This window comes from Manacus vitellinus, unplaced genomic scaffold (assembly GCF_001715985.3).
Source record: "Manacus vitellinus isolate BGI_N305 unplaced genomic scaffold, ASM171598v3 scaffold_1_pilon, whole genome shotgun sequence".
Taxonomy (NCBI): Eukaryota; Metazoa; Chordata; class Aves; order Passeriformes; family Pipridae; genus Manacus; species Manacus vitellinus.
This window is the reverse complement of record NW_021939396.1, coordinates 51,241,759-51,263,368: the sequence shown is the minus strand read 5'-3', so window position 1 is coordinate 51,263,368 and position 21,610 is coordinate 51,241,759. Positions and strand designations below refer to the sequence as shown.

Here is a 21,610-nt window from a genome sequence, read left to right as displayed (position 1 = left end):
CTACTACGTACATATAGATCTACTACCTACTTTATCTACAGAAAAAGTATAGCCCTTATCTTACTGAAAATTATGAAAACCTCTTTTAAAATAATAATAATAATAAAAAAATCTAGTGTTACATTGGAAAAATCTAACTTACAGGCTTAAAAGCTTTGTCATGCAGCAAGGCCACTATCATTCTATCACTCTGCATACTTGGGAATACTCCTCCTGCACTCTTACAACAAAGCTATAAAGTCATGCTATACACTATTTATTGTTAACTCAAAGGGTTGCATTATGTAGAACTGCCACTTATGAAACAAGATACTTTTTGTCCATCGTGTCTCTGATGAGTTTTAAAGTAATTTATAACTCTACAGATGATTCGGCTCCCTGGGGAAATCTGCAGCATCTGTAATTAATTCACTGAAAGAAAACATGGATGGCTTTTATATATGAAAGAATTAGTAGGTCAAATATGACCAATCTCCAATGCTAGCATTAGTTACCTAATTTCAATTTGTCAGAGGGATTGCCTTCCAACTGCATACCATTTCTAAGCAGAACTGTAAGATACATGAATGGACAATGAGCTCAGACAGATGGCTTCTATTTCTTCTCCCTGCCCACAAGACGTATCGTTACTATCAACACAGATTTCCACCTTACAGACACTACTAACACTTAATATCCAACTTTCAATTAGAAAGGCTTGTCTTTAATATGTATTCAACTCACTGATGTGAGCACAGCAATCCCAAACAAATTCTGCATTCCGATTACTCTGCAGAGTTATGCCAGCAGAGCAAATGAAGTTGAAATAAGAAATTTGCCTTACTTTGTTTTGATTTAAAATAATCCCTGGCATTGAAAGGTAGACTTTTAAACTATTTGCAAATGGTACTTTGCTAGATAAATGCACAGTGGTATATAGCGATTCACAGTAGTTTGTCAGTACAATAGGATGTAGCTACACATCCTATTTATCTCAAAGAAAACCTTGATATGAAGAGCCTCTAATGTTTACCGGGGTAGACAATTCTAGTAACTTCTTAGTATGTAGATCTGGAAACTCTATTCAGAGCTTCTCCACTCATCAGATGAGTTAAAATAATGTTTTATTTGCAATAGCAGTGACTTGCTATTGCCTTCATCTACTTCCCAAAAGAAGAGATGGACCTCCTGGCCAACATATTAGGGATTTGGCCTTCAAAAATATTTCCTGAAAATTTCAGAAGAGTTCATACTAGTGATACTACTAGTCCCTTCAAAAGACAGTTTGGTTTATAATTCAACCAACTCCAGATTTTCCTAAGAATTATATAAAAAGTAAGAAAATTATTCTAAACAAAAAAAATCCTAGCTGCATATTGAACCCATCCCGTCCAACAGCATCAACCTCAGAAGTAAAAAGAATAAGCAAGAGTAAGATCTACCACATACAGACTCTTTACAGAAACTCTAATGAGTAGAACAGCTGCTTCTTCTTAAGTATTTCTTATAACCTTTTTCTTTTGCAAGGAACTGCATATTTTATGACTGTATCAACACATGATTACTGACAGGTATTTAAACATTAAAAAAAAAATCAATTACATTGGTCACTGTCTCAGATAATCCATTACTGCCTAAAACAGATCCATTTTTGCTCTCCTGTTGTCACAGTACAAGTTCTGATTCAATCAGGAAACAGATCTGATTTAAAACTATGCCAGTAAAAGGAAAATTCCTTTTAATCCCTAATAAGTCCCCTAATCTAACTCACTCCACAGCCAACCAACACCCAGTCTGTCACAGAGGAGTGGAGAATAGAAATTAGTGGCTGAGATATTTTTCTAGCAGCTGACATTCCATGTAAAAAACAATATTCCATTTAATTTTCTATTATCTCCAAAACATTTCTAGCACTTTTCCTCCAGAATAATTGCTGTGTATTATTAGATTACTGCCATTAACATGAAAAACATCAAATCATTATATTAACCACATAGGAAAAAAATGCTTTTTTGATATGGGTACTAATAATGAAGCTAAGAGTGCATCACTCTTGAAAACAGGATTGACCTGAAAAACTAAAATGAATAACTGTGGGATATTTATCCTTCCCTCCCTATAAACCCTCCTGCGCTTCAAGCACTACTGAAGTTTACATTTAGAGTATTATCAAAATAGCCCAAGGTACAGTTACAGTTTCAGGAGTTAGAATGACCTTGTCATTAGTTCACTAATTGCAAATTCAACAAACTCTGCCACAATGTAATGTCCACTTGTTGTTTTTATACTGACATGTTCATTTATATTTGTTTAAGCCCCAAACTACACGATCATGGCAGGTTTTCCAAAATCAAAGCAGGTAGTCAAAAAATATGAAAAGAAAGAATCTGAACACATGTAACAGAATTTAAAAGTTGGAAGAAACTGAAGAATCAGAAGTATGGGAGGAATAAAAAATGCCAAAGCCAGAAGGGAAACTCTTAAAAATCAACCATGATAAGCAACTGTAAAGAACCCTTGTCATTTACACAAGCAAAATGCCTGTTCAGGGCATATCTACAATAATGACTACTTTTGGACTGTATGAGATGTACTGAAAGCTTTGTATGTAACTCACTCTTCCATCTGAGCAGCAATTACATGACAGATATGTATTAGGGCTAAGAAACTATGAATACTTTTTACATTAGAGTTGCAAGAGATGATTTGATTCTTCCTATGTTTTACATTTTTGTGTTCTATGAGGATTTTTCATATCTTTAAGGTGTCTTTTAAGTAACAAGAACTGCTTTACATCAGCTATAAAATGTGTTGCAATTTCTTGCAGAAGAAAGCAGCTACAGTGCTAGTGTGCACAGACCTGCATGGATTTGCTGAAGAAGCATTTTTCCTCTTAAACAACAGCCTTCATTTAGACTATCACCATGAGCCATGCTGAATTCAACCACAAAGAAACCCACATGATGTACAACGCTGATCTCTACCAACCCCAAATTTAGAGGTGTGCAATGCAGAACTATAACAGAAAGCTTGTTTGCAAAAAAAAAAAAAGCAATTACCGATAGCCCGAATTTGGACCTAGCCAATCAGCAACGAATTTTCATCACCAATTCAGTAATCTTATTAGGTCACTGTTGTTTACATTAGAGAAAAACCCTAAGGAATCATTTTTGTTAAAACCTGTAGGAATTTCAACTCTTGGTTTTTACCTGAGGATGCATTTTTGAGTTACAGTATTCTTCAAGCACACGGTTTTTAGTTAAAGCAGCAATAGTCCTTCTGAACTGCAGTAGAAACAATTCCTGTATTCCAGGAAACTGCTTTGATTAAAAGCAGTGCAGTGACAGCAAATTATTAAAGAGTAATTATTTAAATATGTGCGTGCACGTTACAGTCACCATATTAATTCCAACAGCATACTGTGTGCTGCCTCATTGTTTCTGATCTTCCAAATTCCACATGTAAGAAGTAGCAAGATACATTGGCATCAAAGATAGAGGTATTGTAGAAGAGGAACATTATTTTGAAATTGTGCTAAAACAAATGTCAGTTAAAAAGCACTAGCACGTAGGATGTGATATTTAGGTTTGAGAGACTTGGACAGTAAGTGTCTCTGGTAGTGAGACAGCTAAGTATCAGCTCAGTATTTCCAAGTGCTTTGTTCTTTCAGAATATGTAGAAAAAATTCTTGAATAAAATCTTGCACGTTTCCAAAATTTTCTGCACAAATCTAAAGGTGGAAAGTAAGGTTTCTGTTGTTTGGGAGAAAGACAAAGAATGGATTATATAGTCAAAGCTTTACTTTCTTCTAACCTTTGCTCTGTCACTTCTGGAAAATTCAGATCTCAGTGCTGGTTTGCATACTTTTGACCTCTGCAATAATACTTTGGCACTGTGGAGGAACCTGCATGATCAGACTAAACTGAGAAGCTAGAGAAAAGAAGGTCACAGATTTTACTACTCCTCAAATAATGGTGTAGTGTGCACATGAAAATTTGAAATGGTACGGGAGACACATGGAAAAAAGGTTAAAGTTGTTGAAACTGACTCTTCCAAATTTCCAAGCATAAGATTCAGGTCAAACATACAGTTTTATTTTAGACAGCACCTCAGCTACAATTAAAAAAGGACCTATTTGGAAATACATTTGAAAACCTCCACTTAGAACGTGAACTGATAATGAGATTAGAAAAACCCATGCAAGGCATTTACCAATGCATCATTAAAGGTTTTGGATAAACAAAATTTCTTAGTAACTCTGGGCACACTTTTGGTACCTGTATCTGTGCAACAAAAAACCAACCAATTGTTTAGTTAAGGTGTTGGTTTTTCTGGAAGAGAAATAGGTATTGCACAAAGCCTGTTTGTAACAAGTTAACTTCCTTCACACCTAAACAAGTTCAAAAAACCCCAGTGGCAATACTAAGCAATTTTGAGAGAGAAAGAAAGAAACATTAAAAGCATCAAATTACAAAGAGAAGTTGTCTACTCACTTCTTTTTTCTTTTTTCTTAAATTTTCCTTTCTTCTTCCCATGCTCCTTTTCATCATCAGATACTATATCTGGAGGCTCATGCAAGCTGTCATGAGGGGGTGAAGGCTCACCGGTGCGGTACAATCCAGGGAATTTTGTAGGACTGATTTCTTCAGAGCTGGGAGTACGAGCAAGACCCCCACTGTGCTCTACCCGACGGTGTTCACTGGGGCTGCTGGTGGGAGGCAGGAAGCACTCGGTCATTCTGATTCCCTGATATCAAAGCGAAATCTTCTGCTACCTGTCCATCACACCTGCAGCAGGGGAAAACAAAAAGAAAACCCATTTAATCAATGAATTTCAGAACCCCTTGTTTAGAGCTCTATCCTGAAATCACAAACACCACCTTCTACAATGAATCTTCCAACTTATGTCAAGACACAGCAACACAACATCAGCTCAGCGTTTGCTGAATCTGTTCATTAACTCCTAAGCCATATCAACATAATATGAGAGCTGCTATTTTAGCCATTTCTACTTTATAGTATATATTAAATATATATTATATATATTTAATATATATTTAAGTATCAGAACACTTTAACAGTTGAAATAATTCTTACAAAATTCATAGGCATCTTGCATACTGATTGGTAAAATTTACTACAAAATAGTCAGCTAACTTTAAGTTTTTGACATAAAATGGATTTGTCTGGAAGCTCAGAGTGTTTGTGAGCATTGCCCTTAAGGCAAAGATCATTTTCATCTTTCCCAAGAAGATTTTATAGATGCAAATAAGAACTCGCCTAGCCTGCTGCAATAAAGGGGAAAAAAAATAAAATAAATAGAGTTAAAGCAAATCCATCTTTTAATTATGCAAATGCAAATTAAAGAAGGTAAAAGAATGATAATTAAATTTTTCTGGTATACTACAACTTCACCTTTGAAGAGGCTATATCAGGTTATCTGCGCCCAGATGCTGGTAAATTTGCTTGAGAGTTACAGACAAATAAATGATAATAAAAAAATTACTGAAGGAAGCCAATACATAAATTCTCAGCAATGGAACTTGTAAGCAAAAAACCTCTTCCTAGTACAGATAAATTTCAGAAATTCCACAGAACAGGTATGCTGTATGGGACATCACACCTCTGGAGTCCACTTGGCTGAATTTGGCCCCTTGTATCTAAACGGTCACAAAGGATTTTGTTGTATTTTGTTATATTTTTAATTGATATCAAATACTCCTCTGCCATGCTTATTTGATACTGTATTTAAACAAGTAAATGTCATGCTCAAACATGGGATTTCACAAAAAATGTCCAGGTATCTAAAGCTTCAGAATTACAGCTATCAAAAAAGGTCAAAATTTTCAACTATATTAGCATTTTCAGTATTGCCAATGACAAAGACTGGTAATACTATTGCATCTCATCTCAGTATCAGAATGATCTGTAAAATTCCTGCACAGCACCTGTTTGCATTTCATAACCAATCCCTCACCCCTGCTCCAAGAAAAACAGAACCAAACCCACTCCACCAGCAGCTGATAAACAGTAGACGGTATTTCAATAATAACTAATGGAATTAAATTAGAAATATTGCATAAAGTTTTTTTTAAATGAACAGGATGGATGGTACCTACAAATAATCCATGTTTAGAGTGGACAAGGTGGGCAAGTGCACGGAAGGAAAGAACAAGGTCATTGCAAAGGCACAGACCATCACCCTGGAAAATGAGGACACACAGGCTTTGCTTCTGGAACCCAGCAGAGCTTCTGGGATTAAGACAGACTTAGCCCATACATTCCACAACACTGTTCAGCAGTATTATTCAACTCCCAGGGTTTTATTTACAGATTGGTAGCATACAGAAAAAATATAACACAGAATTGTGTTCTGCCAGAGATGTGTCCAGCTAAGTGGGTTTTGGGGAGGGTGGTTGGTTTATTTTTTTGGGGATGGGATTTTTTATTTTAGTTTTTTAATTCTCATCTTTCAGCTCCCTGTATGCAGATCAGAGTGAAATTTTAATGTATGTATGCAATAGTACCTCACTAAAGGAGATCACTCACAGTGCTTATGGAAATTATCAGTTACTCAGATCAGAATTTGAATAGGGCACAGTAAGACACAGAATTATGATGAGAAAAAAAATATTCATGAGGTCTTTTAATACTGTTCATTCTTTATTCTGGCTAAAGCAGAGACTGACTGAAAATAAAGATAATGGCGTATATTTGTAAATGCAACAAATTAAGACTGCACTTAGGTTTAATTTTTTTTATTTTACAGCTTAAAGAAGAATTACTTTCCTATATGCATAATTTCCTAGGCCTTTAAATAAAGGAGAAATTCTAGAATGCTCAAATTATATGACGTATCAGCAGAATGAGAGCCTTTAAGCCTACTGCAAAAACCTCTTCCACTTTTACTAATGGATGTTAATGTATTACTGCCATATAAATCCGCACCTTTGCTCTTGCTTTTACAATTTTTTTCTGACAAATAAATGGTGAAACTGAAAAAATCAGGGATCTTCAAGGCATTTTGAGAAGGAACATTTCCAACAGGCTCAGTCTTCTGCCAACTTCTCCCTCTCAGACTTGACCCTTTCTTCCCAATCTGTTACTGCTGCAGCCCTGCCTCTCCTCTGCAGCAGGCTCCCTCCTTCAAACTGCTTTTCCTCACTTTTGCAGTTCTCATCAGTCAGGAGATTTAAGAGCTCACTTCTGCCACATGAGGCCATACCACCCCCCCTCCTATTAACTCTCCCCTGCCTCCAATTATAGTAGTTTGCTCTCTCAAGGTCCCTTTGTGAGATGATTCAAGTTGCTGGCTGCTCCAACAGGCTTCTGCTGCTGAGCTGGCGTGTGGAAGAGCTCAACAAGCACTAACAAGGACAAACAGAGAAGCAGCAGAACCACAAGGACAGGAGTGCAACCTCCCTCTTTGGGCAGCTCTGTTTTGTGATTCTGCACGCAAAGCTTCATCTCCTCAGACTTCAATTAATTCGTAGTATCTTTGTCACAACGTAAAGCTTTGATTTCTTTACCACCCAGTGTCAGTACTCCCATGGTTCTTGTCTTGACTCAGTACTCTTTTTTCACCCTCAGTGTATCACACACAACATAATCTTCATCTGCTTTGGTCTCTGTGACTCAAGCTCAGTCTCCCACTTTCCCCTCATCTTGTTCTTTAGGTAGTTCCTACTCTCCTGCTGCACACTGCTTTATTGTAGATAAACTACTCCCTTTTCTTCCTCTGTTTCTTCTATCCTGGATGTTGTTCTCTGCTGCAGTCTTTTGTTTCCTCTTGATTATCTACCTCATCTTCTCACCTTGTCCCCATTTCTCCCACAGGCTCTCATTCTCTTCCTAGTATCACAAGAAGTCACCTTCTTCCTTACCTCCCTACCAACAGAACACTCCTTGACGCCCACCACTTCTCGTTTACTTGACATTTGATTCTTCTTCCACAGGAGCCACAAATGCTGTTACACGACAGCACCAGAGAGCTTCTTGCAGTTCAAGCACCTCCTCGGACCTAGCTACTTTTTCCAGTACTCCCAAAATGCAGTTTCTTGAACCATCTTCCTGCTCAACATTGAGTCAAGCCTGCAGAATAACTGAATGTCAAAAATAAGCCTTCACTGAACATGTGCAAAATTGTGACCTTTCCTCTATCCCCCAAGGAAAGACTAAATTATAAGACATTTTAAACATGTCACTAACACAAAAACTCTTACACATCACACCATCACCATCATTCTAGATCATACACCAAGCACGGGAGAGTGGATTGGGGAAAGGAAGAAAGATGCCTGCATAGGCAAAATAATGTGGTTTTTCAAGCATCATTTATGAAAATAACCGAACTCTTTCCTAAAAAAATTCAGTCTGAGCTACGTATCTAGTAAGTAAAGATGAAGTTTAGAAAAACCATAGAAAAGAGAAGACAAGAGAGACATGACAGCCAACTTTAACAGGTCTCACTTGTAACAGTGTGTCATCTAAGAACGAACACATTAAAGAGAGGCACAGTTTGAAAGACCAAAGACTGAGACTCACTCAGTACAGAAGGCTCCATTATTTCTGTTTTGCACTGAGTCTATTGTGACTTTCTGCCTTGTAACCAATTGCAACAGCAGAAGCAAATTAGAGCAGGTGATTTCATGCACAGATGTTATTTTGTAAAGCTGCTGGGCGGAATGGAGGACATGGAGTTTTTCTGCAACAAGCATTATGCAAGACCACACGTGAAGCACAGTGGGTGTCCCCAGGTCACTCCATTTTGGCACAAACAGACACCCTCTGAATATCTGGGTGTTACACTGAAAATAATCCCGAGAAGTCAGTAATCAAAGGATGGAGGCAGAGTGGGGACTCTCACTCAGCTAGCAGTACCTGCTCTATCACAACTACCCAAAAGCAAGGCTGAGAGAACAGCAGTACCTCATCATCACAGACCTTCAGCCCAAAAGATCTGGACATGTTTAAGAACCTGACAGTACTTGAAGAAATGAGGCACATCAGGTTTAGACAAAAATTATCCTGTAACAAACACAGCTCCATTTTGGAAAGTAATGAACTATAAGAGGAAAGAATAAAAACTACCATCTGTGGTCTAAGTATGTCAAAACACTTCAGAAACCATGAGTGGTACTCATATAACTGCTGAGACTTTTCAATAAGATGAGAAGTCTGAGTTAGAAGTTATTCACCAAGACTATACAGGGTCTGTGTCACATCTAAGTTCTGTATCTATTGCACTTTTTCCAACATAGTGAAAGGCTTAATACAAATCACTGCTTTCACTTGAACATTTCTTAGACTGAAATGCTGCCATACAGTCAAGTGTCAAAATGACATCAGAGGCCATCTGTTTCATTTAACAAGCAGTAGCCAGGTACAAAAACAGTGCCCTTTCCTTTCTTTAATAAGGCAACATGGCCATGAAAGGAGAAGGAATAGGGAAGTACTTCATGTAGACAGGCAAAGCAAGTCACGAGTAATCACACAAACACAGCGTTAAGTAACTCCCTTGTGAGTCACACACTCTTCATAGCTGGCAAGAATTAAAGCCTCAAGAAGGGACTTAACAAAATTTTTTTGGATAAGGAGAATAAAATACAAACTGTTTAGCAGCATTCAGCTCCTAAACCTCAGATTACTTTACAGCATATGTGATCCTATCAGAATGTTAGAAAATTTACTTCAAAGGAGAGTATGCAACCATACAACTGAAGCTGTAGAGGAGCAAGCTGTACATTCAAAAATAATGTCAGCATCAAATCAGCTCTAAAAGTAACATAAACAGCTTTTGTGTGTTCTCTCATTTACCTGTAGGTGGATAAAGTCTGCCGCAATCACAGCACCATCCCAAGTATTTCAAGTTGTGCTCTGAGAGTCCATACCAGCTCAGAAGGAGCGATACACTAATACACAAAACTACTTAGCTGTCGACAATCAGTGAGCTTTAGACCACATCCATGTTTGAGTGGACTCTTGGAGGAGCCTGCTCACATTTAGAATATGCAGCTGTATCCAGGTTATTCCCTATTATTGAGCGTATTCCAGGTCTTCAATAATCCATCCAGTGAGCAGAGGGCCAGCCTTAAAACAAATAATTAAATAATACCCTAAACATTTTAGAAATACCAGAAACAAGGTTCCCAATCCTATTGTGATAAAGGCTTATATAATTGCATGAAGATAAAATCTCCAAATATGTGGCAGCACGTGCTTTCCAGTTTGGTTCGCTTCAGGGGAAACAGTACTACAGCCCCTAGCCTACAAATTCTGTAGAGCTCCATCAGGAGGCAATTCGCACACTGTTTCCAACAGACATCTTGGGAAAAACAAAAATTGGACTCCTGGGGGTTGTGTGAGTGTGTGTTAAGTGCTTTGCTCTGGAGAGAGCACACCTGAAAAGGGATGGACCAAAACTGCCTGGGAAAAGTCCCAGCCCCGTGACACTGCCCCTGCAATGGCTACACCGTCACACTGCCTATTTTGACATAACATCCTACTTCCCTGGTGAGGGGTGACGTGACAATTTACATCATACTGTTTGTTCCACAGCAAGCTAAAGCAGGCAATCTAGGAGAAAAGCCTCAGCACATATCTTTGTTAGAGTAACAAACATAGCCTTATACAGAGGTTACACAAACTATGCCACATGCGACTCCCATGCTCATTCCTATCTTTCAGGGATATCGCAACAAGCCCTGCCACAGACCTTTCCCCAGCTGAATCAATTGTCATGGAAGCAGTTTCAAAGCAGTGCACTGTATTATGATCACAACCACACATATGAGGCATTCTTGGAAATAACTGGCCAGGTAACGAGCTGTTTAATTGCTTTACATCACAACTTTCTCAAGGAACAAGCAGAAGGTCTGGGCTCCGCATCAAAAGGCAGATGGGCACTGTAATCAGGCCTGACTTCTACAGGAGGATCTTGACTAACCAGTCACCTCCACTGCAACTACTACTGCCCACCCTGAGAATAATTTCTCATTCTTCAAAGTCCTTGGGAATGTGCTGGTCCACTGTTTAGAATTCCCTATTTTTACCACCTGTGAATCCTGCTCCTGGTTCCCATGGTCTTGTCACCACAAAGTAATCCAGTATGTCCAGTAATAGTACTCAAGCCCAGTACACTAGTCTCCCACTCCATGGTTTAATCCCACTGCCTTCCAGGCTCAGTCCCTCTCTATTAGCTTCTTCATTCCCCTCTCCTGCAGTCCAGTTCCTCCACCATCAGGATTATACCTCATCTATCTCATAATCTCCTCCTCACCAAGCCTTTGTTCACTTCCTAGACCTGTGCAATTCCAGTTTCCCCATTCCTGTTCTCCGTACCCAGTGTCTCATCTAACCTCACCTCTTGGCTGCTCACTGTTTCCCAGGTTTCCCTTGCCATGTTTTGTTTCTCCCACACTCAGTTCTAATTAAGAGTTCTGAAAATTATGGGCCACACATAAGCAAGGAAATCTGGGCTGTCTTTTCCAGCCAAATTTACAAATTCTAAACTACAAATAGCATTAAAAAGGTTTGCCTCATTGCCCAAATATTTGTTATTACAGAAAAGAGATATTTTTTCCTGCTACATGAATTCTCAGAAACAGTTTGAAGAATTTGGTTAGTGCTTTTTTGTTTGAATTTTTAAACACCAGCCTCTGAAACCCAGCTTTTCAACCCAGATGTGGTAACTTGATAAAAGCTGAACAACTGAGAGCTGAACTGAATGTTACCAACTGTCCTGCTAACACAGCAAACCCTCCTATACTTTTGAAAAACACCACACTGTGCAACATATATAATACCCACTATTGCTTAGACTGGCCTTAGAATTATTCCTGATGCGACAACCCCTGCCCCTTCTCTCCTGTCCACCTCTCCAAATTCCCACTTGTACCAGCACTAATGCCTGTAAAACAAAACAGAAAGTTTTGCTTTTACCACTTAAGAGAGGAAGGCAGGAAAATACAACAAAAGATGTGCAGTTTACTTTCTTAACAATCACTATAAGCATAGTAACACCACAGGTTTTGTTTGCTCTTGGGACTGTATACAAGTTTTTTTTTACAAGTCATGTTTTCTGACAAGTCTTTTGAAGAGTTGTCTAATCCCTAGTCAATAAAGGTCCGCAGCAAGTGGTATAGCAATTGATGATTTAGCAAATTAAGACTAATATTTATACTTTAATCAGTTCCTGGGCTGAGTTTATTTAATGATACATTCCCCCCATCAGAGATTTCAACTACAGCATCATCCAGCACCAACATACAGCCAACCTGAGAACAGCTGTCAATTCAGTGGACTCACTGAAAAAAACCAAAACATCCTAAACCTGACTGTTAAGCTGAATTTACTAAAAATGCTATTAAAAGAGCAAGTGCTATTCATCAGAGTGAAAAAAAAATCAAAATGAAGCAGAAGAGAAACCAGTGGATTTAGTATAAAATATTTTACTGGAGTTTTAAGTTTCTGCTATTCTTTCAAGAGAATCTACAGACTACCTGTGACAGAGCAAACAACAGAGAATGGAATCCAGTTTCCCAGAGGCTAGAGCTCTATGCATTCAGTTCCATCACCCAGTTAAAAAGCCTAGTTTTGAGTTTTGTGAGGGTTTTTTTAAGAGTGCACTAGCTAACACATACTAAAATGCTAGAAATAACAAAGGTAAACAGCAATTATTACAGACTCTTTGCTTTGGATTTAACATTGGTAACAAATGTGGGACACACCCACACACCAGAAATGTGTAAAATAATGCACTGGCATTTCTGTGACAGCAGTAATTCACCTGGAAATGCAACAGCAGCAGTAACACACATGAGGCTCCTGCCAGCAGGTAGAGTTCGAGCTCTGTAAAAATCCTGGGAACACACTCAGCTGACATGTACAGGCAGACGCTGCCGCATTTACCGTCATCTTTCTTACCCTGCCAATTACAAAGACACCAGAACCCACGTGCCTCCCACGGACATCGCTTATCTGGTGTCTGCTGCTTAGTCCTTCAGAAGCCACTCGCCACCACCCACCAGCACAGAGTCCATATGGACGAAGCCCTGCCACTCTTTGTCATAAACCTGCTCAATATATGGAGGGAATGGCAGAGTGCACATGCTGCACCGAGTACTGCACGCTGAATCCAGACAGTGCTGCTTTTTTATCCACTACTGAGATATTATCTCTCAGTTTGGATATAGAAAAATCAATTAGAAGTACCATGCTTCTTCACTGAATTGGTTGAACTGTGATCATTATTTTATTCATAGAATTTTCTAACAGCATTAAGTAAATTTTACAGAAGTCACTTCATAATCCTTTAACTGGAAGGTCAGCACAAACTATCTAGTTTATCTTACCAAAGGCAAAGAATATTCAATTCTAAGGCTTTATCATTCCCAGAAGTAAGCAGGTTTTGAAAGTACATTAGTGGCACACAAACCTTTAGGGTTAAAACTGTGAAAATTAAGTTCCTTAGCTTTACATTGAATTTTTGACACCATGAACACAGATGAGGAGATCTATCAATTACAGGCTCTCACTCAAACTGACAACTCTGCAACATAAGGAGAAACTAAGAACAGCTTTGCTTGGATCTCTTCAAGTGATACATGACACAGATGACCAGTTTCCATTCTTTTTCATGTTTAAAACCCTGCATGTTCAAATGTAACAGGCAAGTCATATGCAACTTTTAGAGAATATTAAACAGAACTACAGTGGTTGAGACAAAATTCATTCTGAAGTAAAAGAAAGGGAAAGTAAAGAAAGACTTTGATCTAGAAAAGTTGGTTATATAACTTCTCTGATTATTTTTCCTGATTATTTAATAACCATGTCTATCTGCTGATTATTTTCAGTGATTATTTGATAACTATGTCTATCTGCATCACTTTTTTGGCTTAAAAGTCCAAGCTAACATCAATGGCTATTGACCTAGAAACCAAAGCAAAAGGAAAGACTCCTCCTTCTGCTTTCACTGGTTGTTTTATTAGGCCCATTTTGAGTAAAATCAAGTGTAGGTTGAGTTGCACGCAAATGTTTTCCCAACTTAACTATAATGGATAGGAGAATATTGTTTCTGTGCTCCCAGTACAGCAGTTTTTAGCAAACCCTTATTGCAAATGCAGTTTTACCTACCCAAGGATTTTTTTTTCTGATGCAGCTTGTTTCACTTGGAGATCTGTTTTGAGACAAGCCAACAAAATAATTGTTTTGTTGATTCTTGTTATGTCTACAGCAGTGGAACCTGCTGCAATAGATGTCGATGTCTGTCAAACTCATGCTATATGGAAAAGAATTTTTTCTTTTTATTTTTAGCATGGTTTCTGCACAAGAAGGAGGACTATATCATCTCCTCTTTTCAGACATATTCCCATCAATGCCAGTGACAACTTTTCATCAACATCACATGATGTTGCCTTTCAGCAAATTTCTGAAGTTTTACTTATTTTTTTCAGTACCATATGTAGAGATGGGATTAACAAGTTCTGTGTTCCGATTCTGTCTGCCTCTGATTCACTCAATACCCAAGGGGAAAGTCAATTTAAATATTTACAAGCTCAGCAGATTATTAATTATGATTAACATCATCACCTCCAGGGCTGAGATGTTGCAAAATGCCATGCATGTGAACACAGAAAGCATTCATAAATACATCCAATGCAAGGTGTGGCATCTTGGGACAGCTGCTGGTCTCTTCAGAGAATGGTTGGGAAACAGGAATCTGTCATCCATCATTCATTAAAATGGCAATTACTGAAACAGCAGCAGGACCCACAAGTTCACAGTATTTGTCTTCTATGCCAATTTACCTAGCCAAACACCCTTACAAGAAAACTTACATAAAACACCAGCCCTCTAGAAAAATGTATAAACATCCTTAGAATTTAAAATTAAATTCACATATGTTTTCTGAAACAGATTTCATTCAGTTCAGTTTGAAGCACCTACTGTAGTAATTTTCAGCAATCCTATGTCTTGAGAGTATCATAAACCCCCTCCCCCATAGCTTAATAAATACACACTGATTGAAGTTTCCAACTTACTTGCAAAATATAATAAAATCGAACTGAATAATAACATAAACAAGACACTAAAACTATGTATGCTTCAGATAGATGGAGAAAAAGTTCAGTATTTGATAGCACAGGACCAAATAAGTTCTAACTGCCATTCCCAAATCTGTGGTGTAGCCTTGTCTAAACATAAGTCACGTTACTTTAATTAAAATTAGAGTAGGTAGTTTAATGGTAGTTCAATGGAAGCCCCAGCATATGTAAAGAAAAAGACAGCCATTGTCCAATCCCTCCCCAAAAAAAAGGTAAACTGCCTCCACTGGTACAAGGCAATTTTAAAAGTGGTGAAATCCTTGCACTTAAGTTCTAGAACACACCAACTGCAATTACCCATTGAAAATATCCATTTACAGCTGACTGTTCTAATCATACTCACTAACTGCAAACCTCTGCGACACACGTTTGTGTATCTTTTGGATGTCTTCAAAGTTTGACGAAACAACATATTAAAAACTTACGTACTAAAGCATTTATAAAGAAGAAGTAACCAAAAGAAGACAACAGAAAACCGCAAGCAAGCTTGATCATAAAACAAAATATCATAAAACTGCAGCACACAAAAGGAGTGATGCAGATAAAACTGATGCAACTTTTCCACTGCTTTTTGGTAGAGCATACCAATTTTGGCACATTCAAAGATACATTTGTGAAGGACATGGCCAGAAAATTAGTTCTTAATTATTGTTGTGGAGGAACTTACATTTAAATCTACATCTTAGTATATCAGTCACATTAATTTACTGAACCATGCAGCCAGCAAAGTAAGAATTCTGCATATTCATCACTTCCTCTTTCAGCTGGAAAGTTGCATTTCATTTCCCCCAACAATGTTTAAAACCCTTTTCAAAATATGACTGCTAAAAACACACCTGCTCACCACTGGTACACACTGTATAAATTTTAGAGAACTGCAACCCCAAATTTCAGGATTATAACTTCAGAAGCATGACCTGTGAAAGATCTCTGCGTCTAAGATTAGCTTGCAAGTGGCCAGCACAAAGAGAACTTACAGAATTTGTAAAGATTAAAACATCTAAAGAACAAGAAAAGCTACAACCAGTAGATTGAAATAATCCAATGAGTTTCTGGGTAAATCTGTTCAATCACTTGCTGTTTCCCCCCCCCAAGCTCTTACAGTTTTAGTCCATTCAATCAATTAAAAATATCCCATAAAATATGAAAAGTTCTTTAGGCTATCTTAAAAGAACAGCATTTCCTTTGAAGCCACCACAATTGAAAATTAAAAGAGGAGATGAAACTTTTCTTTGAATCCAATTTGTAAAAAAAAAAAAAGGTATTTTAGGTTTTGTACAGATTAGAATTATGCTTTTATATAGCATTTGGTTCACAATATTAAAACCTACTGGAGTTACAGAATTACAAATATAGTAAAATATCTGCCAACTTAATTATCTTTCATCAATAGTTATACACTAAATTAACAGACTCAGTATTAAGTATGCGAAAGCAGTATAATCAATAATAATTGATTATTATGGACTTCCATAGTAATATGATAGAAAACCACTACTAATCCCATGAAATTAGAGTTTAATTCCTGGCATGTTTAGCATTACAATTTACATTTAGCATTCAATGTAATTTATGTTAATAAAAATCAGTGAAAATTTATTTTCATGCTAACATCCAAAAAAATCCTGCACCTTGACTGGTGATGCTCACATTTAAAAAACTTAACTGGGCAGGTTAGAAATGTTAAAGTAGCAACAAGCCTCGTTACCAGGGTAAGTTAAATGTTAAACTTAACAAAAGTCATTAGAGGATAAACATTAAAATTACAGCTTCAAACTCTTAGGTGTAACTCCTATTTTACAAAGTTAGGTATGGTTTTAAAGAGAAGTGATATTCTCGCAGAATTCTTACTAAATGTTTTGTGAAAAAGAGAAGCTGCAGTTTTTGTCAGCTGTGATAGATCTTTTTCCAAAAGTGTCAAGTTAACAGTATTATCATCATATATTGTGTTTTTAAAAAACATGTATCCAACTCAAGCTTCGGTAGTACCAGAGATAGATGTTCAGTCCCAAGAGCTCCTTTCTGCCAGATGTCTTGTCCTCTACCACAAAGATCATTTACTTGTAATACAAAAAGTCCAGGCACCTTGCTGAACTGTAAAGCAGGAAGCAAACTTCATGAGCTGCCTTAACTCAGATCACAGAAACACATGAAATTTTCATTCCACAGAGGATAAAAATGAAACAAAAATACATTTTATCTATACATAACTATGAATTGACTCGAGTGGAGAGTTATTCACTGCTAACAAACGTACAAAACATCCAATCCAAAACTAAAATAATTTTCAGCTTGGTCCAAACCTGCATTTTGATTTGGAATGTCAAACCTTAGCACTGAGCACTCGCTCCTCACTCTTCCTCTACAGCAACCATCTGGCTGTTCCCACCTCACGCAAACAGCCATCACTCATCCCTTTCTTTCCTTGTGTGCCTCCAGAGACCAGAATAGCCAGTCTAAAAAAGCTCTGTTTCTTGTGGGCAAGAAGGAGAATAAAGAAGGCAGCATGGCAATGAGAAATCTGCACCTACGGGTTCAGAAGCTGCTGCCCCTTCCACTGTACTGCAGTAGAGGGCAGGAACTACTCCCACAAAAAAGCTTAGCCCCCAGCAGACAAAATAGTGCATCTCTGCACCTTTAGGTAAGGTCTTCCCCAGCACTGTGCTCTGTGTTGGTCTGTAGCTGGCAAGAATCCTTAAGCCATTCCCTGCTTCCTCCAGGGAATGCAGTAGCCTGGATGGAAGCAAGCCACAGACTGTCTACAAGATCATAACATAAATTAGTGTGTAACACCAAGGATCATAAAGCTTCTTTTAAAGAAATGTCAAAGTTACATCGATTGCTTGAGGTTTATATTTCTATGTATCTTCCTTAAAATAAATGGACAGATGGTAAACTATTAACAATTAAGGGCACACCAATACGCATGAAGTGACACACTTCAATTATTATATCAGAATAATTGCATCATTTTATTCTGCACACAGAACACAACACTAGATTTGATTATTTAAAATATAACATTTCTCTAATAATTTTTTTTAACTGGGCTAAATATCACATTAATATTGATACACATTAACATTTCACTATACTTACTCGGATCTACATTATTATTGTTGTTTTAGCATCTGATGAGCACTTCTTCTTTATTTATTACTTTATTGTTATAAAACTTGTGTTTATTAAATAATTAGTTGCTATTTTTCAGTCTGGATGTTATGCCAAGCCACTTCTGGAAGAAACTGGGACATCTTCATTATCTGTACTTTTGTTTACTTAGTATCGCAGGAGCTAGACAAGACAAAAATACCAGATCATGTTCTCTATTAAAACACATCTTATTTAATTACCAAAGGAAATACTACCTGTAGGTACTGAACTGATCACTCTAAACACTGCAATCTCATGTTTTTGAATTTGCAGATCTCAGTCTCCCATGCATACTTGGAATTCATCATTAGACAAGAAAAAGAGATGCCTACTGCTTTTTTAATGCACAAGTAATAATAAACAACACTTCAGACTCCAGTTATTTTTCCCAAATATTTTCGGTCAGACATATTTTGTTTAGGTATTAACTTTCATATTTACTTTCTTACTATCCACTAGAACCACTGTACTCCGTATTTATCTTTTTCACAAATTCTTCCCTACTAGTGTCACAGCACTTTATTGATGAAATCTAAATAAAACACTTTTTCCTAGCACATTATCTTCCAGTAACAGGACAGAAAAAACTAGCAGCTCTTTGGATATATTAGAGCTGAGGGTTGCACGAGCTGACTAACTGGATCACCACTCCTTACCTGGGTAATATCATATACATCCTTCCACATCCCACTTCCCAGCACCTGCTCCAAGTAAGCACTCATCCTCCAATTTCTACTGCAGCCTAAAGAAAAGCAGGGAGCACTGGACCCCTGCTGCTATTCAGTTTCAGAGACTTGCTGTTGCTGCCACCATCAAAATATTTTTCAGTCTACTGTATGTCCACAGCTTTACCCGAGTTTGTATTCCCTGATGTCAAACCCAAAAGGTGAGGGATGGTTGGGATGGGAAGGATAAGTATGAACAGGAAAGATGTCATACCGTTCCTTTCTCTAAACTCAACCTGCATCCTCACCCTTCTGGCTCTGGCCATGGCAGGCAGAGGATGCACATCATTTGGACAGCAGTCACCCCTCAAGACCACCATGTCTGGGGATGCAGCCTAAGTACAAGCCTCCCACTCCATAAGGTACTTCCAGCCCAACTACGGGACTGTTTGATGTACTTTTAATTTTTTTTTTTACCAACAATTTGAAAATTATGGTCCATGAAGCTCTGGGGAACAGTAGAAAGAGATGAATTCTTTAGGTGAAAATCTGAAGCTGGCACATGGCAAACCATGTCTAGTTTTAAGGGTAGTGAATCATTCACTGATTCAACATAATCAGACACATTAGTTCAGAGAAAAGCTTAGTAATTTTGCTATACTATATTATAACAAACTGAAGGTAAATGTCATACTATATTTTGGCATTTTGAGGCCAGCTGCATGACACCGAACTTTACAGAAGGAAAATAGATTTGCATTTGTTGCTATTTATTGCTGAACAGCAGCATCTTCCATGTTAGTCTAAAAACAGCCTGTAAGAAACAGCAGTGTTTCCTTAGAAAATATGCAAATCTTTTCTGTAAGAAAATACAGCTAAAACACATTAGGGAAATGTGCCTAAAGGGTACAGCAGAGATCAAACCCCAAAGCTCACACACATCAGCTCTGCTTTAGGCACACCTGCAGAATCAAGCCGTGCAGCTCTGAAGCAAGAATGCAGGTACTGCAGTTCCAGGACAATATATTCTGGCATAGACATGCACACAGAAATGGAAATAAGCTTCCCTATAGAAAAAGAACTTTGTTCCCTGCATAACTACAATCACACCAGGGATTTTACAGTGAAATCCTTCCTTTGGGGAAAAAAACCCCACCAAACCAAATCACAAAATCTACCCTTCCACCCCTGAACACACCGTAACTAGGACTGAACGATGCCAAAGTTGCACCTGGAGTATTAAAATTTGGAGGCAGCTATTCCTATCTTCCATTTCAGATGTGGGAAGACTACAGAATACAACTTATTTTCTCTAAGACAGAAAAAAAGATCCCTAGAACAGAGAATGTAAGGTTCCCTGCTTCTCTGTAACAGACACTCCATTTTTTATATAATTACCTGGAACACTACAGCAAGGGGGTTAATAAATTTCAAACACTCAGAAGTACTAAACAGTCAAAACTACAACAGTTTGGAAGGGCCCTTTTTTTATTTCTCAGTAGAAAAGAGCCCCCCCAAAGCATATGTCACACACACTGCATGGAATTTACACAGCCCCCAACGAAATGAGCTGAAGAAGCCACGCAACATCATTCACCATGAGCTGTGTGCAACACCTCAGAGGACATCAAAACCCAAATCTAAGGGACTTAAGGGATCACTCCTTTAAGCTCATTAATACATTTACATCCATTACATCCATTAAATCCAACAGAGCCTCAGCATCACCCTGAACGGGTGCATTATGGCAATGCTGAACTCTCATGGTAAGCGCTTCAAGCCTTTTCCAGGTGAGAAACACGTTTAGGAATGCAATTAGGGCTGTTCTGCTGTGCTGGAACAAGGGACCTGCACAAATCCATCTGGCTTATGCAACTGGCAAAAAGGCCTTAGCCTGTTTTATTAATTATTATTTCCCGTTAAGGATGATCATTAACCTCAGGGGCGATGGGGTGGGGGAATCCAAACCACACCGGTCTCATGAACAGACACCTTCGATGTGTATTGCTGATGTTTTCTTTGTTGCTCATTTTAACATACATAAGCACTTAAAAGTAAGACCTCATCAGTGGGTCATGTATTTGCTCATACATCACACACTGACATGTCCCTGGAAGTGTTCAAAGACCAGGTTGGATGGAGCAACCTAGTCCAGTGGAAGGTTTCTCGGCCCATAGCAGGGGCCTTGGAACGAGATAATCTTTAGGGTCCCTTCCAACCCAAGGCATTCCGTGATTCTATGATGTACAGTAACACATACACTTTCTAAACAACATTATCAGGTAGGGAACAGCATCCTTAGCAACTGTTAACCACACCAGATGTGTAAAAATGACAATAACAGCAAGTCTTCTGGTTTTTGAAACATGTGACCTTTAGGTGAAGGTAAATGAATAAAAAACCCTGATCTCTCCCTCCCCACCAAAAAAACCCCCCACCAACCCAAAACAACCCCGCGGGGAGCCAACCCACAGTCCAGCAGAGCTCTCATCCGAGACCGAGCTGTAGCGAACCCCGCACGATCCAAAGGGAGTAAACGCTTCAGGAAACAGGTCGCACAGGGCGCCTGTTCCCTTAGGGGCAGGAGGGACAACACGGAGAGAGGTAAGTGAACACGAAGAGGGAGAGAGGGGAGGGAGAAGGGAGAGAGGAAGGAAGCAGGGACGGAGGGAGGGAAGGAAGGGAGGGAGGGAGGACAGAGAGGCAGGGA

General features: G+C 38.3%; 1 protein-coding gene across 5 annotated transcripts in view; it reads right to left on the bottom strand.

The window, feature by feature from the left end:
• RALBP1 (ralA binding protein 1) overlaps positions 1 to 21,538 on the bottom strand; it is a 33,103-nt gene extending 11,565 nt beyond the window's left edge. The window contains exons 1-3 of one of the 5 annotated variants that reach the window (XM_029959326.1): positions 21,373 to 21,538; positions 18,182 to 18,376; positions 4,473 to 4,766 (exon numbers count right to left, since the gene is read on the bottom strand). In XM_029959326.1, coding sequence (XP_029815186.1) covers positions 4,473 to 4,716 — 244 coding nt within the window. In that variant the 5' untranslated portion in view covers positions 4,717 to 4,766; positions 18,182 to 18,376; positions 21,373 to 21,538. Of the gene's footprint in view, positions 1 to 4,472; positions 4,767 to 7,861; positions 8,024 to 9,794; positions 9,814 to 18,181; positions 18,377 to 21,368 lie in introns of those variants that run through there. The other 4 variants (XM_029959325.1, XM_029959324.1, XM_018081695.1 and 1 more) reach the window with 4 other exon arrangements.
• Positions 21,539 to 21,610: the final 72 nt, after the last annotated feature.